Source organism: Fusarium poae, chromosome 4 (assembly GCF_019609905.1).
Source record: "Fusarium poae strain DAOMC 252244 chromosome 4, whole genome shotgun sequence".
NCBI classification, from domain to species: Eukaryota; Fungi; Ascomycota; class Sordariomycetes; order Hypocreales; family Nectriaceae; genus Fusarium; species Fusarium poae.
Genome location: NC_058402.1, coordinates 2,108,882 through 2,128,296, shown reverse-complemented (window position 1 = coordinate 2,128,296; position 19,415 = coordinate 2,108,882). Strand labels below are relative to the sequence as shown.

Below are 19,415 nucleotides of genomic sequence, written 5' to 3'. Positions count from 1 at the left end.
CCTGCGCCTTAGACCGTATATTGTTGGGCAAGGTTCCCACGATCAAGCGCTCGAGCCGTTGCCCGGACAGAGTGTTTATATTCTTTATCCATCATTGGCTCTCTGTATTAAGTAAGGCACTTTGTTCTGGCCGACAACGATGAAGTGTCTGTCTGTCATATCGATCGAGGTACGTAACGCTCTCTCGTGACCCTGTCATCCAGGCCGCAGGGGTCTTGTGTCTTTTAAAAGTTGCAGTGGTCCTGTGCGGGCGGACCTTGCATAAACGCAGGGGTTTAGTACTAAATTGAGTTGAACATCAGTCTACATGTTTGCCGAAGAATGCATGTAAATTACATCCGTAAGCTGACTTGCATAACATCATTTAACGGTCAATTTTTCGTTTAATAGTTTGAGTTGAAGAGAAAAATAATCACGAACATTTATTAGGTAGCTCATTTATCTGAGCTACCTATTCTTGGGTCGTATGGGCGGCATCTGTTTGCTACCTACTACCTACTAAGTCGTGTATATAGGTAGGCATTGCTGGTAACAGTCTCAAGTCTACCTAGACATACCTAACCATGAACACGAACTGACTGAAACCGGTTTCTAATTATTGATGGGAAGAATCTGAGTACTTTTACATCGCCCTACAATTCAACAAAAATCAGAGGCGGTCAGTCAGACAACATGTAACTACTAAAGTTGAGCTCCATAGACGCTACTGGACTTCGATCCACCGAGCCATCACGTGAGTCTGCGTCAAGGTCGCGTTTGCTTGAGAAAGTTATGGCTGACACGTCAGTTCTATGCCCAACCACGCCGCAGACTGGGAAAGTGGGAATAGCAACTCAGTTGTCTGAATAGACTTTGTTACCTGCTCCACTTGATATTTCAGTCAAAACCTAGTCGCATGGCGAATCTCGATTTAAATTCTTACACCAAAATACGGGCTTCTCTGTCACTGTGTTGCGCCTTTCATGGAGAACAAACGATGCGATGATTATTGAACATGCCTCTCTCTTTCTGTTTGGTTTGCGAATTGCTTGACCGGTGTTATGATCTTTCTCTCGCTAGAAAGGGTTGCTCCAGCGCCGTTGTAGAGTGGTTTAACAAGCATCGCAACTATGTCGACGCCCACGATACCAGCCTCTCGGCACTGTTATCGACCTTACTCCCAGACAAGAGAACCGATAGAGTCTATTGTATCCAGGCTCCGAGTCTGGAGAGAATCATCGGCCGTGCATGTCTTCTAGGGGCATCACGTATAGCCGAACTGGCTCGATTCCGTCAGCCGGGTTCCGGTGTTGATCTCGCAGACTGTGTTCATCGCATTCTGACTGTAACAGTGAGTTGGTTCGAGGGACAATCAGTAACAAGCTAACTATGGTCCAGCCGAGTCCAGGGTACAGCCAGAGAGATGCTGTTACTGTAGAAGAGATCGACGAGCTCCTGCACTCGCTCGCCTCAAAAGTGAGATGGAGTTCCCCCTCGATTCGCGCTTCACAGGCCAGCATGACCGCGAGAAACAGAACGGATGTCGAGCTCATGTACAGAAGACTAAGCGCAGTAGAAGCCAAGTGGTTTACAAGGCTGATTCTCAAAAGCTATCAACCACTGGTATTAGACCCGCATCTCATATACCGTCTTTGCAACCCTCTCCTTCCTTGCGTTCTCAAGGTTCAAGACGACTTTGCTACTGCGATCGCGACTGCACAAACTTTGCGAAGGAGATTACTCCCAAATTCTGGACGACAAACGCCGCGTGAGCAAACAATGAGCACGGTGAAACCTCAATTGGGTATCAAGATTGGGCGACTGCCTTGGATTAAAGGTCGCAGTATCAAGCATTGTTTAGATATGGGACACGGGCGTATGAGTGTGGAGGAAAAGATCGATGGCGAATACTGCCAAATTCATATAGACCCAAGTAAAGGAGATCAATGCATCCAGATATTTTCCAAAAGCGGTAAAGACAGCACTGAAGACAGGGTTGCACTTCATGGGTCAGTGCCGAACGATACGGGACCTGCGCAAGCTAACTTTGCGAGCAGGACAATACTAGAATCACTCAAAATTGGACAGCCCGACGCTAGAGTCACCAAGGCTTGTATATTGGAAGGGGAGTTGGTTGTGTATGATGATTCTGTACGTCGTCTCGTCACCCACATCCTCTGCAATCATCTGACAAGTACTAGCAACATAAAATACTCCCATTTCATAAAATCAGGAAGCATGTATCGCGGAGAGGTGTGTTTTTACGCACAGATCTAGACTCACTGTATGTTTGTCCATAACTTTTGCTGTATCAGACATTAACTTTCCAGGCCTGGACCGCAGGAACACTTAATGATTGTTTATTATGACATAATGCTTCTAGAAGACCAATCACTGATCAACATAAGACACTCGGAGAGGTTCAAAATTCTGTCGAATCTCGTCTGTTGTCGTAAAGGATGGGCAGAACTGGTCCCTCGGCAAGTTGTTGATTTTGGCCAACCACTTGGTGTATCGACCTTACGCAAAACGTTTGCCTTGACCATATTGGCTCGAAAAGAAGGCCTTGTCTTGAAACCGGACGAGCCATACTTTGACTTCAAAGATCAGCGACGGAAATACTCGAGTTGCTGCATCAAACTCAAGAAAGAGTACATTGGGAACTTTGGAGATGTTGGCGACTTTGCAGTTGTTGGGGCTAAGTACGACTCCGCAAAAGCAATATCCTACCGAATACCTGGGTTAAAATGGACGCATTTCTATCTTGGCTGCCTCGACAATCGAGAGGCGGTTAGAAATTGGAGGGCCAAGCCAGAATTCACGATCGTCAACGTTGTTGAACTCAACGAAACACTTCTCAGGGAGGTTATTACCTACTCAAACCCAGAGCCCGTTGCTCCGACAGATAATACAGCCATCGTTCTCAAGCAAGCCCCTGGTGTTGAACAAGGGTCACCTCCCACTGTTATATTCACTAGACCGCTGGTGTTTGACCTCAAATGCTTTAGCTTTGATAGAGTGGGCAATACTGGATTTTGGAGCCTGCGATTTCCTTCGGTGACAAAAGTTCACTTTGATCGGGATTTCACTGACACAATATCCTTTGAAGAGTTACAAAAGCTGGCTAAGGATGCAACTACAGCGGCTGAGCTGGAGGATAGTCAGGAGAACTTGCAATGGATTGCCAAGCTTGAGGCAGCCGACCCACGTGGAATTGCAGTTGATGCTGCTAGCCAGTTGACAGTGACAACTATGCCAACACCATCACCTCGAAAATCAACACAGAATACCACTTCTACATGGTCTCCCGCTTCTCCCCTGGCGACAAGATCACCCGTGGGCAATACCATCAGCCCCTGCCGTGATAGGTTCGAAAGATTGCGTCCTTTGTTTCTATCTACTGCCGCAGCTGCGCTACCAACACCCGCTGCACCACTTACTTCGCCCACCGAGCACCGTGCACAGAAACGTGATCTGCTCATTGTACAGGAAGCATCGCCGCATAAACGCCCGAAGCTTGACACTGAATCACCACCGAAACACAAGCACATACCTGGCAGCACAAGCAATTATCAACTGCGCGAACCTCTCGCCGGTATTGGTGATAATTCGCAATCTCAGCCCGTCATGACTACTTGCGCATCTCCTTCTACCTCTTTCGCCCCTGACGATCCCAACTCGGATGAAAATGATGTTCCGGAATTGAAGGTCGACTTTGACCCTGAGTATGACATTCGTTCTGAAAACGATCTTGAGACCGAAACAGAGTTTTGCCGCGATAAACCAGCCAAAAAGATCGTTGTTACAGACCCGAACATCTGCGTCTATGTGGGCGAGAAGTGTGCGTTTGCGAAAGCAGAGGTGTTGATTTCACCTGGACTTCTCAGCAATTCGAAAGCCAGGACACTCTTTGAGCTTCACGGGATTGTCAATCCAGTCGAGAAAATTGATGCTTGGCTCAAAAGGGAGAAGTCAGGCAAAGAGAAAGAGACAAAGAAGGACAGCGCCAAGATTTTTCTTTTGTGTCAATCAGACGACAAAGAGGCAACAAAGTTCCTCTTTGACAAAATCCAGAAAGTAAGAGAGACTACCCCGCGCGAACGACAGAACTGGATTCATGTTTACGACTGGCGTGTTTTGCAACATGTGACAATCCAGGAGGATGACGCTGTCCAACCCAAAGATTACGATGGATTCCATACCCCGTGGGAGCGCTGGCGCATTGGACCTGGACTTATCTGATTGCAAGGACCAGAGAGGATGGGATACTAGGAATGGTTGAAGATAGGCTGATAGTCCACCCCCAGTGTTGATACACTCAATTCTATGCTTATTCGTTCACTACGTCTATGACTTCTTGTCGTAAAGATCACCGTAACTCTCCTTGAGCCTCATGAACAGATGCTCATCTGCTGTCATGACCTTGCTTGTGGCATAGGGGTTCTCACTTGACGCCCCTCCAGTAGGCACAAAGTTCTTCACCCGCTCGCTAGGAACAGGCTCAAGAGGGATTGTACCAACAGGATGACAGAAGTAAGCGATCGAATATCTTGGCCCCTCGTTCGTCTCTCCCTGTACCCTGACGCTTCCTTCTGTTGGAAATACAACCCTGTGGAGAGTGCTGCGGAAAAGTCCGTTGGTCCAGTACGACAACAGATCACCAATATTGATAAGAATAGGTGGACTGGGATCATCCTCGGTACCAGCTGGACATACGGGGACGGGTGCCCATATGTTGTCTTTTCTAAGAACCTCTAGACCTGCCTGGCCCTTGAGACGAAAGAGAAGGGTGATGGAGCCATAGTCGCTGTGAGAGCCAGCACGCACGTCTTCTTCAGTATGAGCGGTAGACTCCGGGGGCGGATAACGTAAGAAGCGGAGGATAGAGCTCGAAGCGCCCTTATCTGTGTTATGTGCCGAGGAGAAGAAGTCGCCGACCTAGTTAGTTATTTGGTGAGTCTACTGTTTTCAAAGTTGGCAACAAGAGGTCGACTTACACCAAGACCTAGACCAAGCAGGTAGAGGAGCTTCTGGCAAAGGTCATGACATGAGTCGGCAAAGGCACTTATCTGAGGTTCATCGGGAACTAGGTCAGAAGGAAGAGGCTGTTGGGCTTTTCCATCGGCGAATTCGCCAAAGTTGAAGGCCCTGTTATAGGTGTGTTAGTGCGAGTTGCCGCCAATGAATTGTGAGTAGCTCACTCTTTGAAATCTCCTATCTAGTCGACTGGTGAGCCTCGATATTACTATTGTTGTCTCTCGGATTAAACTTACCTTTTGGTTTTTGGGATCCAGGGTTTCAGAATGCATGCCAGACCAGCCGCGATTGTTAGTCTGAATCGTGCATCTCTGCTTCTCTTCCACGGGACACTCGAATGTTTTCCTGACCTGTCATGTAACTATCAGTATTTATGTGTTTGTTTGCGCTTGAGTTCTGTATCCTGAACACCCACGAGATCAAACGCCCCATCGACATCCTTGGCCTGAATATTACGGCCTAGGTTACGGATGTAAATGAAGCCATGCTCCTCAGCAGCGTCAACGAGTTGCTTGGCTATTTCATTTTGATCGATATCAGGGGCTGAAATGTCGATCAGAGGGATGTTTGCCGTTCTTTGGTCCATACCAAGAGGTCTCTTGAAATGGCCGAGTTTATCCTTCATGGGAAAGTTCATGGTTGCGTGTGTTTGAGTTGGTTAATAAAGCCGCAGAATGTACTGAGGTTGGATGAGGTACTGGGCAGGAGTCTAGATGTATATGGTAGATATTTTAGGACTAGCTTAGGTTCCTAGATTAAGGGTAGGAAATGGACAACGAACGTAGATTTTAAAACAATTTGAACAACGGTCGTTTGATAGGTATATTGCACAAAGGGCGTCATCCATCACCCCGCCATCTGGCCAAAATTACATTAGTTGCCTACAGGCTGAGTTTAAGTACTACAGTGCGGGCAAGTTTCAAGGCAACTTGACCTCTATATGGGACAGTAGGTACATAAGATAGCAAATGTGTCTCCATATGCCCAGCTTGTTATTCTACAAATCTCATTTTATTACTATTATGCTATCCGGAAAGGTTCGAGATGGCATTTATCTCATTATTGACTTGACATAACACAGCCACATGTCGGCTAACACTCGCCACACTCACGAGGGCTCTTCCCAGCTGGTACTTATGGATGGATTGGGTTGGGATGGGCGGTAGGATGTGCCGTCCCGCCCGTAGGCAAACTCTAGGTGCAGGTAGGTACCACACTGGCAAGGTGGTACCTACCTCTACTCTAGTCTTGGTGCGTCCCTGCCGCCGCTGTAACTCGTCAAGCCTTTGATTCCATGTCACATCTTTCCACCAGCTGTCCACCTCTTGAAGCTGAAAATACTTGTCAACCTCACACGACAGCTTTTTAAGAAAACTCTTCCTTTTTTTGTTTGTTCTCTCCCCCGTCTCTCGCTATCAACCTGCTCGCGATTCCCTCCAACGACCCGCTCAATTAGTTCCCCTCTATCCAGCTGCGTCGGTCCCCCCTAGCACAGCTACAGCACAGCACAGCACAGCACAGTACCTAGCGGAACTCCTTTCAACCCCGCCATACCTATTCCAACAACAACCTCCCTCACCTTGCCGCCAACAACTGCGATTTCGATCCCACCCTTCGAACGGCCGATATAATCTACCTCCAGGACTCCCGGCCTCCAAACACCGACCCCGAGAACATATAGTAAAAAGGCGCCTGAGTCGCAGCGAGTGTTTCGAGATGCCATGTGAGTCTTGACCCGCGCGCGTGGGGACAAAGTTCGTCCAAACCCAATTGGACTCCATGTTTGGCTCAAATTTAGGTTGCAAGCTCGCAACGCTCGTGCTAGCCGTCGAGAAGAACTTTGGCACAGTTGAGTTGGCTTGTATCAGCTTGTCTGATCCTGTAGAAGCTAGCAGGACATAGAAAGCTTAATTGAAGCTCAGGCTTTGTGGGCAGAGCGCTCCAGAATCAGCTCAACCTGATGATGATCACACCACAGCCGACTGCTTTGCGACGACGATGTCCCCATGCAGCGCCCATATTCGAAAGCTGGTTCTGTAGCATGAGCTAACTATTTAATTAGTCCTTACCGAGGACTCCTGGATCAACGACCAGGCTTCGTACGTACTTTTGCGACTCGCTCTCTTGCAAGCAAGCGCTAATTGAACATCACACAGCACGCATGATATCTCTCTGCTCGAAGGATGCGCCATCGCTGTCGACGCTAGTTATTATCTCTGCCAACTTCTCGAGACGTCTCCTGCTCACGAACCCCTGTTGTCAGCTCTGGGTGGTCTCACGGGAGTCGAGGCACACATAAACCAGAACCTCGATCTTTGGGCGAAGAATGAGATTGTTCCCTTCTTCGTTTTCGACGGTCAACCTGTGACCGGCCAGGATGACATCACCTTGGATCGTGGTCTCAAAGCCAACAAGAAGACAGACGAGGCATGGAACTTGTACTCTCAGGGGGCCGCTGAAGAGGCGGTGTCAACCTTCGGTACTAGTCCAGGTGAGTGAACACGAGCTTTCGATTAGGATTTTGAGCTAAACCGAGGCTATCACAGGAGCCTTTCGCATTCAGAATCTCTACCCCTTACTCCAAAACGTTCTGAAGAGCCGTGATCTTCACTTTCTGGTAGCGCCTTACACTGCATGCGCCCAGGTAGGCTATCCAAGACTGCTTTTCCTCTGACACTCCAAGTCTAACAGAAATAGCTTGCTTATTTTGAGATGACCGATTCAGACCAGTGTTCAGGTGTAATGGGCTCTCAGGAGCTTCTGTTGTACCCTGTCAAGGACACCGTCCTTCGTACTTTCGACTGGGAGGCCAAAACGGTTACTGCCATTTCCAAGAAGAAAGTGATGCGCAGTCTCACACCTACTGCGAGCGAGCCTAGGTTTATCGACTCTTTCTTAATGGCTGGCACATCATTCCTTTCTCCCTTTCCTGCTCTGTTGGAAAGCTCAATGTATTCAGACTACAATATCTCAACTGCTGCCAATCTTCTGAGGACTGCGGAAAACAGTGTCGCAACTGCTTGCGCTAGCTTCAACGACATATTGCAGAACAAGGACGCCGACTGGCTCGACAAGTACCGCAAGGCGAGGATGGTCGTCCACCACTTCGTTTATATCGCCGAGAGCGGTGAGATCCGTGTCAACGACTATGAGCACTTGACCAGTGACAATCATGAGTATCTGGGTCTTCAGCTCCCTGCTGAGCTTTTCCACTACCTCAATACCGGCTTGATTGGGCCTCGCCTACTGGGAAACATCACCCACGGACAAGTTCTGATCCAGCCTACCTTGGATGGCGTAGCATCAGACGAGTACAAAAAGTTGATCACCGACAGAATAGTGCCCATTAAGGAGCAGGCTCTCTCGCTGCTGATCCCACGACTTCACCGCGGTATTCAGCACAAGAACATCAAAGTGCGGGTTTGGTTTGACCCTAAATATTCATACACTATCAACCACCGTTCTGTCAACCCTCCACCATCACAGATGGTTGCCAGTTGGGATGTCAAGGACAATGATGTTCGTGCATTTTTCCCAGAGGATTTTGCGAGCCCCGTGTCGTTGGAAGTCTTGTCGCTTGTTAACACCGAATTTGTTGACAAGACATTCCCCGAAGAGAGGCGCATCAAGGGAATTGACAGTACAGATATGGTTACCTCGGTTGCTATCTGGCGATTTCTTCACTTGAGAGGATATGCTGATGACAAGCACAAGCTAACAAAGTGGGGCAATGCATTGGCAACCACCCTTCTTACACTTCAAGACGTCAAGGAGAACAACCCTGAGGTGACCGGTCTGTCAGAAGCAGCCCTAGTCGCGTTTGAACTTATCCGAAATGGGCTCTTGACAGGAAAGCACACCGAGGGCCACCCTGGTCTGCCCCGAAAGGGCTCTTATGAGGAGAAGGCAACCCTTGTACTGATCAGCGAGTGTGCGTCCCTGCTGAAGCTCCGACACCAAGTATATGGTTACACCGGTCCTCTCAACAAAAACCTTCTAAGCTTCTGGTCGTTGGCTTCAGCCGTGAGAGAGGCCGACCGGGACTTGGTTGAGGCTATTGTGGCTTCAATGTTCTTGTATGGTCAGTCCAAGCGCGAAAGGGACGACCAGCTGGAGATCAGCCGACGGTAAGGTTTCCATTCATCTTTACCCATGCGATGCTAATATGTGAACAGCCTACCTTTCCAACAGGAGCCTGACATTGGTCTCGGCATTGCCGTGAGGACCTTCTTCGACGACGATGAAGCTGGCGGGGACAAGGAGGGTCGACTACACCGACTAGAAGAGTTCCCCAAGACGTTCGTTCCATACGCCGAGTCATTGACTGAGGACTTCCGGGTTGCGCGCGATTTTGTCGATGCACTCGCCAAGGGCGTGGAAGCGCTGGGCACAGAACAATTGAAGGCAGAGGACAAGGAGGCCTGGACCAGGGCCCAGGCGTACTTCGCGGCACGACCTTTTTAGAGCATGATTGAACTTGAGGCAGATCTATGGCAGATGTTACATTATAGTGGTCTCCAAGCGTGAAGCCTTTGGGACACACCGTCTTACAGACTTATCAGTGGCGTTGGCGCGGGCGGCATAAAAGTCAAGGACATGAAAAGTTATCACATTAGCAGAGGTGTCAAATGAGTTTCCAGCAGGACTTGTGGGGATGATGAGACGATGTCAGGGGGGCACTGGAGTGCATGGCGATATGTTCCACGAGAGGTGGCTTCGAACATTTTTGGACGAAGCAACTCGAATTTACAAATAGGTATAGCCAGGCCGCAAACTCGGCATGTGTACTATATCAGAAATAGGAATATTACATGCATATATCAACTGAAGTTGCTTGACATAGCCATACAAGTTTGCACAGTTGGGATAGTGATTTACTAGTAATAATATTGGCTTGAGTATAGTAGCTACTCAGTCTAGGTATTAAGTAATATTACAGCACCACCACCATTAATCATCATAGCTTGAAATCCCCTCATGAGACGGTCATCACCATAGGCCCAGCCACAGTAATATCATCAGACAAAACACCCTCCAAAGGACCGGCACTGGTCAAAGTAACATAGACAACTCCTGCAATGCCCTGGGGAACCTCACATCCCTCTCCCTCAGTGAAAGGTGTGAACTTGGTGCCGCCAGGAGACACACCTCCGGCTGTGAAGCCGCAGTGGGTGGCACCAGCCGAAGCCTCAGAAGCAAGCTTGACCTTTGATCCAATGGTTGCAGCTTCAGCTGTCTGGCCCGCAGCCATGTCCAGAGCCGGGAATGCTTCGACCAGAAGGTTGGAACCCTCAGGACACTCGGTGATGAATGGGGCAGCGAGAGAGAAGACGGCGCGGGGACCAAGAGGAGTATCGAGAGGTTGAGGAACAGCAATGGCCTTGGAGAAGACTCGGATAGCAGTTTGGTGTCGTGCTTCGACAGTGAGGATGGCTCCAGCAGTACCGAGGATGGCAGGGTCGGTCAGAAGCGGTGCTGCGCCGAGGTAGGCTGATACACCAACGCTCTCGAGGATAGCAGCAGTGGCTACCATGGCAGATGGGTCGGCGGTTGCGCCCTTGAAGTCGTACTTGCACTCTTGGACAGGGGCGAAACCTGCAGCTGTGAGAGCTGACTGGAGAAGAACAACGTGAGAGGCTTCAGTCTTGCCAATAGACTTGACGTCCTCGAGTGCCTGGCCTTCGAGGCCGAGAGGAGCGAATTCAGCGTCGGAGATGGTAAGGAAAGATTCACGGTAGAAGGCGTTTTCGAGATGTTCCAGTGTCAAGGCACTAAAGGGTGAGTGTTAGTTGTGTTTATGTTGGAAGATGTCAGAACAGGAAAACTTACAATTGCAAGATACTGGGGTCGTCAAGGCCAGCGGCGGCAGCAGCATCGTTTTGACGCTTGGAGAGCTCATGATATCGTAGTTGTCTCTTGGTGAACATGGGAACAGAGGGCATGGCCAATGCGGTGCTGGCAAAAAGCCCAAAGAGAATAGACTTGACAGAAGCCATATTGTACTAATAAATAAGAGATAGAAAAGGAAGGTGTCGGACCAGCCAGCAGATAATAAGTATTAAAAAATAAGGTAGTTAGTGAGGGAAAGCAACTATCAAAAGCAGACCAGTGCTTATTGAACGAGCGAGTAGAAACGAAAGGACAAAACTTTCTTGTCTTGTTTAAGTGTAAGTAAGTCGTCGAGTCAAGTCAGAACAAAACATTTTCGGGAAGAAGACGGGCAGCCTTATATCTATTCGCACAACACCAGGATTATCATCTCAACTTTGACATTTGCCCTTGCGACATGGACCGACGGGTTTAGCAGCATCCGTGGCTAAGGCAGGCCAGGGGTGCTCAGCACGCTTCACGACTGGTGCCAAGAGAGGACCATGTACAGGAATGCTAGATAGCCGTGTTTAACGTCCTTCCCCTTCAAACGTTTCCGCTTACTGCCTTTGGCAGTCTGTAGTGTCTGGGCTGCCAGGATTCCCCATCTGTAGATCCTGAGACGCCAAAAACTGGAACTGTGAAACCGTTCCGAGAGATTGCATATCTGGCGTTGGATTGGACGCCTTAGTAGTAACTCTATAGCCCACAAGGTGAAACAACGTGCCGAGGACCCTTCTGCTATGATATTCCATCAGAGCTATGCTCGGTCCGGTCGTTGACCGAAACACAACTGATACATGTCGACCCCTGTGGATAATTGTTTACAGCCTAAAGCTATAGATACGCGATGGTGAATTCGTTTGCTCAGTCAACCTGAAGACTAGACAAGGCTTAAGATATGATATTGGGTTAATAGCCAAGAAAAAGTCAAGATAATTGGCAAGCAACTTACATGGATTATGGGGGGATTAGATCCTCTGGGGAAATTGGAAATTGGGCATGAACAATAATACACCGTTCCCCCATATAGTAGAACAGTCCTTGGCATCTTGGCATAACAAAAACGACCAAAAAAGAACACACACACACACACACACACACACACACATACACAACAAAAACAGCAGAACGTCGTGTACTGCTTGAGCAAAGATGAAATTACCTCCACTATGTGTCTCTTGTTCACACCATACCACCAGCTAAAAGTCCAACTCCTTCTGACAGTCTCTGTGAATCCCTTGCAATGCTCACCACCCATGCTTATAACTTTATCCTCCACTAGTAAGCAACCCATGCTTCAAACTTCCTTCTACATTGTCACCATTACAATCGCCAGTTAACTTTTATGCTCATTTTACAGAGCGTAGGGGTTTAGAGATCGAATTGTGAGGCAACTGAATTCTTGGTTAGCACACTTCTATCCATATAATTGTGGCAAAATACTTACGGTGGGCTCTTGGTGAGATCCGTCTTCAGAATGACTGGCACTCTCGTCATCTCAGTCACATCCTGGATGTAATCACCTCCCTCTTCACGGAGCGAGAATAGGTTGAGATACTTCTCCTTGTTGGTGAGGCGAGTCTCAACAGGCTCTGCCACAGGCACCTTTGAGTCAGAGCGAGTGCGGTGCAAGTTGCCAGCGGTGGATGACGATCGGGTTGGGGAACCGGGAACACTCTGAGTCGGGCGTTCAGCCAGTGAAGCTCCGGCCATAGCCTCGGTAACATCCGATGTGTTGTCATCATCGTCGTCGAACAAGGCATCAACATCATCAGTAGAGATGGTACCGGTGTCAGTTTGCTTGCGGGTAGCCTCCTCGCGCTCCTTTCGGGCACGTTCGGCCTCCTCAGCTTGTCTCTGAGCAGCAATGGCGTTGGAGTGTCGAATGGATGCCGCAGCCTTGGGTCGCTCATCCTCGGGCACAAACGCGGAGCTAGGGACACCCTTTTCCCAGTAAAGCTCGAGGACACGCTTCTCCTTACGGAACTCGGCCTTCTTCAAGGGCAGCTGATCGCAGTGGACTCGCTTTTCGAATCCCCATTCGGGAATGAGGACATCAAAGGCTGACTCGTAAACGCACAGGACAATACCCTCAGCGATGAGATCACCGTTGGCTTCCTGTCGCTTCTTGTCCATGGTTCGGCAAGACTCGATGTGAACACTCTGCTCCTGAGCATTTTGAGCGGAGTCCTTCTTGGTGTTGCAGGACTCGGCAGTCTTGACGAGGTTCTCCAAGTCATCGGTGAACTCAATCTTGCCCTCGGAAAGAACAGCCTCCAATTGACGATGCACAATTATATCGGCGTACCGACGAGTGGGGCTGGTGAAGTGAGTGTAGAGGGGCAGGTTGAGGGCATAGTGAGGCCACAGTTGCTTGTTGGTCTTTCCTGAGATGAAATACTTGGCCCTCTGCATGGACTTAACGACGAGTGTCTCCATGCCCTTGCGCAGATCGGGATCATCGACCTTGAAAAGGCTGTTTTGAAGGGCACCACTGCCAGATGAGTCGATGTCATAACCCAAAGCTGTCATGCGCTCAACAAAGGTCTGTAGTCGACGAGGGTTAGGGGCAGACTGGCGACGGAGGAAGGCCTTCTCAGGAAGTCCCTCAACAAGACGCTGTGCTACATGAGCATTGGCCTTGTGGACCAACTCTTCAACAAGCTCAATAGCCTGAGTTGAGTCGAAAAGGTTGTCTTGGACAGGATCGTTTTCGTCGTCGAGCTGTTGGAACAACCGAAGAGGGGCAATTGGTTCGCCACCTGCACCGAGACGAGCTTCCCGGAACTTCTGCGAAACAGCGTTGAGGATCTGGATAGTGTTGACAGGAACGGCTGAGTTCTTGTACTCAGAAGGGTTGTTAAGAGCATCATTAATATCATCAAGAGAGACCTTGCCAGCACTCTTGACAATTGAACGGCCAACCCATGCGTCACCTTCGGAGACAGCTCCGGTGTGCGGGTTCACGTTGAAAACAACGGAAACGGCAAGACGATCCTGTTCGGGAGTGAGAGAGCAGATTTCGGTGGATAGCTTAGGGGGCAGCAAAGCGCAGAAGCGGTTCTTGAGCTGAACTGATGTGCCTCGCTTCTTTGCCTCGCGATCCACAAGAGAGTTGGGCTTGACAAAGTGAGCAATGTCAGCAACATGGACACCAATCTCAATCTTGCCATCAGGGCGGGACTTGGCGTGGACAGCATTGCCCAGCTCGGCGCCTCCGTTAAAGTCGATTGTGAAAGCCTTCTCTTCGCGATAATCGCGGCGCTCGGCCATAGCAGCCTCGTCCTCCTTCTCAATCGACCAATCCTGGAGACCGACGCTGCGGAGAACAGCATCAGAGAACTCGTCCGAAGCAAAGTTGTTGTCGCGAAGGAGAGCATCAGTCTCAACCTTGAGGTCACCCATACGTCCAAGCTGTTCGACGAGAGTTCCGAAGGGGTGGAGCGAAGTGATGGGCCAGCGCTTTATGCAGGCCACAAAAATTCGATCCGCATAGTCTTGGTGCTTCTCGACGAAGTCACGGGGAGCCTGTTCAGTGGGGATGGCGATAAGGGGCACACGCTTGTCTGTAGGCTTGAACCAAACAATCTTTGGCTTCTCCTGCTGGCGAGGCTCAGGGTGACGGGAGTTGTTACCCTCGCGAGCAGCCCTCTCAGCCTCCTGCTTCTCCTTGGTGGCTTGGCTGCTAGGGCGGAGTAGACCAAGAGTTCCGGAGAACATTTGACCAGCAACACGCTCTACAACTGCAACGACATGACCAGCATACAGAGGCTTCTGCTCATCGTTGATCTCCTCCTCTTCGACAAGGAGAAGGCTCTGACCTTCGACTTCGACGTCGTCATTCTTCTTTTGTGTAGGTCGCTGACGCAGACTACCGCGACGGCGGATACCACCCTCAGGGGGGTTGCCGTCATTGTTGTTGCTAGAGTTCTGGTTACCTTGGTTGGTGGAGCCAGATCGAGTGTCGGTAATGTCCTTGCGCTTCTTCTTCTCTTCTTTCTCGCGCTTCTGACCCCAGACTTCATCAACGTCTAAGAGCTCAACGGCAACGAGATCACCTTCAAGCGCACGGTTTCGGTCTTTGCTACCGCAAATAAAGATATCAGCATCGAGGAGGCCATCCTGAGTGGTAACGTAAGCATCGCTACGGTTCTTCTTGTTAACACGGAGGATGCCAGAAACGAGTTGACCATCGCCCAACAGAGCAGGGAGAGAGGCCTGGGGAAGATAAGGAGTGAAAAGGGTCTTGCGCTGCTGTTGCTGCTGCTGGCCACCGAGCTGGCCAGCGTGCTGAGAGCCCTGGAGGCCCACGAATTGCTGGCCGTTCATCTGAGCGGCTTGCAATGCTTGCAACTGATTCAGCTGCATAGGATTAAGCTGCTGACCATACATCTGGGGCATCATCATTTGATTCGGCAGCTGCATAACCTGAGGTTGGTTAGGGTTGTACTGGAAGCCTCCTACTCCAGAGACGGACTGGTTCATAGATCCACGAGGTCGATGACCAGGCTGGAAGCCTTGGTTCTGACCGGCGTTACCACTCTGGTCTTGGCCTTGAGTACGCCAGTTTCCTTCAAAGTTACGGGAGCCGGTACGGGCGTGACCGCTTCCGCGACGCTGGAACTCGTTGCTCTCAGCGTTCAAGCCGCCGCCACGGCCACCTCCTCGGCCATTAACGGCCATACTCTGGCTACGGCCGTGACCTCCACGTCCTCCTCGAGTCGATCCTTGAGCGACGGGAACATCGAGGGTGGACTGAGAAGCGGGCTTGTTCTCATCGTCGGGGGCGGGAGAGGCAGGGAATGAGAAGCCTGTAGTTGTTCGCTTCTGTTGGGCAAGTTCGGCAGCCTTCTTGGCGTCGGCAAGAGCCAGAGAGTGTCTTCTCTGATGACCTCCGCCAGGGGGCCCACCACGACCGCCTCGGCCTCCAGAATTCTCTCGGCCTTGGGCTTGGGCTTGAGGTGCCTCGAAGCTTCCAAAGGGGGCGTTTCCAGAAGCACCAGAGGAAGGTGCGGGAGGAGGCCCCATACCCATGTTGGGGAGTGCCGACTGATTACGGCGATGTGAAAGTGGCTGGGTAGGGGGAGCAATGTTTTGCTGAGGCACTTGGTTGGGGAATTGGAAAGCAGCTTGCGACATATTGGGCATTGGCTGCAAAGGATTGAACGCACCGCCGGGACCAAGAGGTTGTCCTGGAGGCATCATCCCCATGTTGACATATTGCTGATGCGTAGCTTGAATCTGCTGCTGCTGTTGCTGCAACAGCTCGATCTGCTGCTGAATGGCAAGCTGCTCCACTGATGGACAACAATGTTAGTATGTCAAGATTCAAAGCCACGTGGAATTGAGGATGGTTTATATGTAATTTGATAGGCGCAGAGCGCCAAATACCAGATCAACTGCCATGATACTTTACCATGGCACTTTAAGGGAAGGGGAGTTGTGGATATCATGACTTACTTCCAGGGTTAGCAAACATGCTCATCAGTGGCGTCAGCTCAGAAGGGCTTCGGCGATGGGCAATATGAAGTCTGCGTCCAGCAGGCCCAGGGACGCCGCCAACCTGGGGCTGCTGCTGAGAAGCATGCTGTTGAGACTGCGATTGCTGCTGCGGCTGCTGCTGTTGCTGCGGCTGCTGCGGGGGTTGCTGTTGCTGCTGCTCCATGTTGGGCAGTCAAGAGAGTTCGAAGTTTAAATGTAGCACGTCGATGTTCGGCGAGGGGAAGATCAGGATACAGCTAGTTGGATCTGATATCGTGAAGTTTAATGGTAGCCGAATATGGGCGGCAAATGAGGATGGTGGACCTGTTTAGTTATGGGCAATGGATGAGGCGAATTGCGATGGCGGAAGGCGATGGCACGGCGGGACAATGTTTGCCCAAAAGGAGGGTAGACGAGCTTGCGCTGAGCCAAGGAGCGTGGTTTAGAAAGGCGGCGATGAAGAGGCAGTTGATGAGACGACGAGAAATGAAGGCCTGGATGAATGGAACAAAATTCCAACTCCCAGCAAGAGGAAGAGAGACGAGGGTAAGTTATGGAGGAGAAGAGGAAGAGGAGGGATGGATGAAGAGGATGGGTGGATAGATAGAGATGCTTTAGCTCCAGGTGGAGTGCGAGGGAAGTGGGATACGACTACCTCCCAAGACTCAACTACCTGCATGTACCTGCTGGTCTAAATTTACCTTGACTCTCTCACAGCAGGTAGGGTGCTCATGTACCTTCCCCGTTTAGGTACTTTCATCTTTTTAGATTGTCAAACCTTCCAAACAACAGCTACAGGGTGCGGTAAACGTGCCGCAGAATTACGTAGCCTGTCTGACTATCTGCTGTCTTTTTTCTAAACTGCTGTGACAAAGTTCTGCTCGAGACCTTGGATCGTAAGCAGGCTCATGGGGGTTAAACGAACAGCTGGGCCATTGGAAGCATCCCATCACCAGCTGTGTCCGGGCAGCTGGACCGGGGGATTGACCGGGCTTGAACGCGCCTAAAGATGGGGTTGGCCGCTGGTCTAACATAGCTCTGGTGGGATCAAGCCCAGCGTGGTAGCCCCAGAGCCCCCCCGAAAGCCCCTAGCACCTGAAGCTCGCACTGACGCCGGCTGACTCCGCTAATAGCGGGGATGCTATCCCCTAAGTGCCAAGGACCGTGGGATTCATGACTAGAGAGCTCGGATGGCTGAAACTATTGACTCCCGTCAACTCTTGATGTTCAACGGATATGTCATAAACACAGACTGTTACTGACAACTCATTGCAGCGGAGCACCAGGGAATATGAACGTCGATCGGCCTGAGAAGCATTGGCTAGTACAATTGGCAAATTGGACTCACAAACAAGGATAAAGAGATGGGAGGTACCACCACCACCACGCAGCCTAAAATTGATCATGATCCATAATTCAAGGAGTCGATCTTTCAGGGTGTGGCGTCGAGGGATAAGAAAGGGCGTCATCTGGAGTAAACACAAGAATCTGCATAAGCAGATAAAGTCCATTGATCAGATTTATTGTAAGACAACGACGCGCTTGTCGTAGGACGCAACAACGCATCAAGATAACTAGGCAATTACACATATTGAATAAGGTGGCCTACATAGACAACTGTGGCTGCATTGTTCGTGTAAACATCTGAGCTGTCTAGATACGCGTAGTATGGGGTGCTACTGACGTTAACTGTCGCCGTTTCCTCTCCCCCTGGATGACCCTAGCTTCAACACCCCATGATGAGCCCAACATTTTCATAATAGTAGACGACGATACATACTTTGTTACGTTCCAAAATCTCTGTACCTCTTTCATATTCATCATTATTCAATGACTATCAAACAAGGACGAAACTGGCTCCCTCCCTTGAACAAATGCATACACTCGAGCTACTTGACCGGTAGAGCGGCCGAGCCCTCATCTTTCCTTTCATTTTCACAACCAGTGTCACACTTTCAAGAGTTTCCATCCCTGTGGTTGCCCGAAGCAGTGATGCTTAACCGTATCCGCCTGCGCTAGGGGCGAAGAGCCCCCTGCTTCACGCCATGGGATGGATGGCTGATGGATACTCATACCATACTAATCAAACCTCCAAAAAGTCCAGGCCTCCCTGCGGCTCAAGGGTGAGCTTTGAACAATTGATATTAAAGCTAACATGGAAGCGAACCAGGAAATTTGTGCCAAACGTCATCGAGGGGCATTTTATCATATTACTGACGAAACGTGGTGGGATGGAGCTTGTGAAGTGATCTCATCAGCATTCCTTTCTTTACTTTTGATGGAGCTCGTTAATCGCTGATGGTACATTCTAGCAGCCAGCTGCCGAATCGTCCTCATCTCGCTGCCGACATGAGTACCTAGGTAACCTTGCAAGCGAAAGACTGAGGAGTCGTCAATACGACTTGGCTTGGTTTTGGATTAATAAGGGCTTTCTTAGTTGATCAATAATAAGTTCGAATATCAAAACAGTCAGTCACTTCTAGGCTCTCCTCGGTTGCGTGTCCGGTTTTAGTGGATCAAGGACGGGCAATGTGTTCTTTCAGTCTCGCATTGTAAGTGGTCGTGTTTCAACCTAGACAGGCACTGCCTGGCTGGTATTTGTTGACACGGTCTATGTTGTGCGGATTGTTGGACGAATCGTATTCTTTCTGAATATCATTTAGTTCCTCACCTGGGATGTACATTGTGGTGCCACATATTAAGTTTCAGAACGCCCATCGACTAACAAGCTGTCTCGCAAAGCCATCGACCGGACTTGATATGTATCACACAGAAACTGTTCCCTTCCTGGTCTCCAATAACCCCAAAACGGCATCAGTGGCTTTGGGTCGATTTCTGCATACCTCTCAAACAGAGCTTAATTGAAGTGCCTAGCTTTAACTACACAAATGGCCAACAACGGCCCGGCCCACGGCAGTGATTCACACCCATGTTCTAGATTTTGAACCACCGTCAATGCAACCCTTCAGTCAGGGTCATCCATCGTGCCTCGTCTGTCTCAAGAGCTCCGGGTCGGTTGCTTCAACACTCTTGGCTAAACACAAGAC

General features: G+C 49.9%; 5 protein-coding genes across 5 annotated transcripts; 2 read left to right on the top strand and 3 right to left on the bottom strand.

Moving 5' to 3' along the window:
* Nucleotides 1–994: 994 nt before the first annotated feature.
* FPOAC1_010770 (uncharacterized protein) lies at nt 995–4,221 on the top strand (the record flags this gene model as incomplete). Its single annotated transcript, XM_044855159.1, has 5 exons — nt 995–1,330; nt 1,378–1,988; nt 2,037–2,130; nt 2,181–2,263; nt 2,310–4,221. 5 exons carry the CDS (start codon nt 995–997, stop codon nt 4,219–4,221), a joined length of 3,036 nt encoding a protein of 1,011 aa, XP_044702472.1.
* A 105-nt stretch (nt 4,222–4,326) lies between these two features.
* FPOAC1_010769 (uncharacterized protein) lies at nt 4,327–5,653 on the bottom strand (the record flags this gene model as incomplete). The annotated part of the gene is made up of 5 exons (XM_044855158.1): nt 4,327–4,917; nt 4,977–5,127; nt 5,181–5,197; nt 5,253–5,366; nt 5,432–5,653. The coding sequence occupies 5 exons, from the start codon at nt 5,651–5,653 to the stop codon at nt 4,327–4,329; spliced, it is 1,095 nt and encodes a 364-aa protein (XP_044702471.1).
* A 1,079-nt stretch (nt 5,654–6,732) lies between these two features.
* FPOAC1_010768 (uncharacterized protein) lies at nt 6,733–9,480 on the top strand (the record flags this gene model as incomplete). Its single annotated transcript, XM_044855157.1, has 6 exons — nt 6,733–6,739; nt 7,079–7,115; nt 7,173–7,507; nt 7,563–7,660; nt 7,714–9,143; nt 9,192–9,480. 6 exons carry the CDS (start codon nt 6,733–6,735, stop codon nt 9,478–9,480), a joined length of 2,196 nt encoding a protein of 731 aa, XP_044702470.1.
* Nucleotides 9,481–9,991: 511 nt separating this feature from the next.
* FPOAC1_010767 (uncharacterized protein) lies at nt 9,992–11,012 on the bottom strand (the record flags this gene model as incomplete). Its single annotated transcript, XM_044855156.1, has 2 exons — nt 9,992–10,787; nt 10,846–11,012. The coding sequence occupies 2 exons, from the start codon at nt 11,010–11,012 to the stop codon at nt 9,992–9,994; spliced, it is 963 nt and encodes a 320-aa protein (XP_044702469.1).
* Nucleotides 11,013–12,241: 1,229 nt separating this feature from the next.
* On the bottom strand, nt 12,242–16,552 carry FPOAC1_010766 (uncharacterized protein; the record flags this gene model as incomplete). Its single annotated transcript, XM_044855155.1, has 3 exons — nt 12,242–12,281; nt 12,335–16,184; nt 16,348–16,552. 3 exons carry the CDS (start codon nt 16,550–16,552, stop codon nt 12,242–12,244), a joined length of 4,095 nt encoding a protein of 1,364 aa, XP_044702468.1.
* Nucleotides 16,553–19,415: the final 2,863 nt, after the last annotated feature.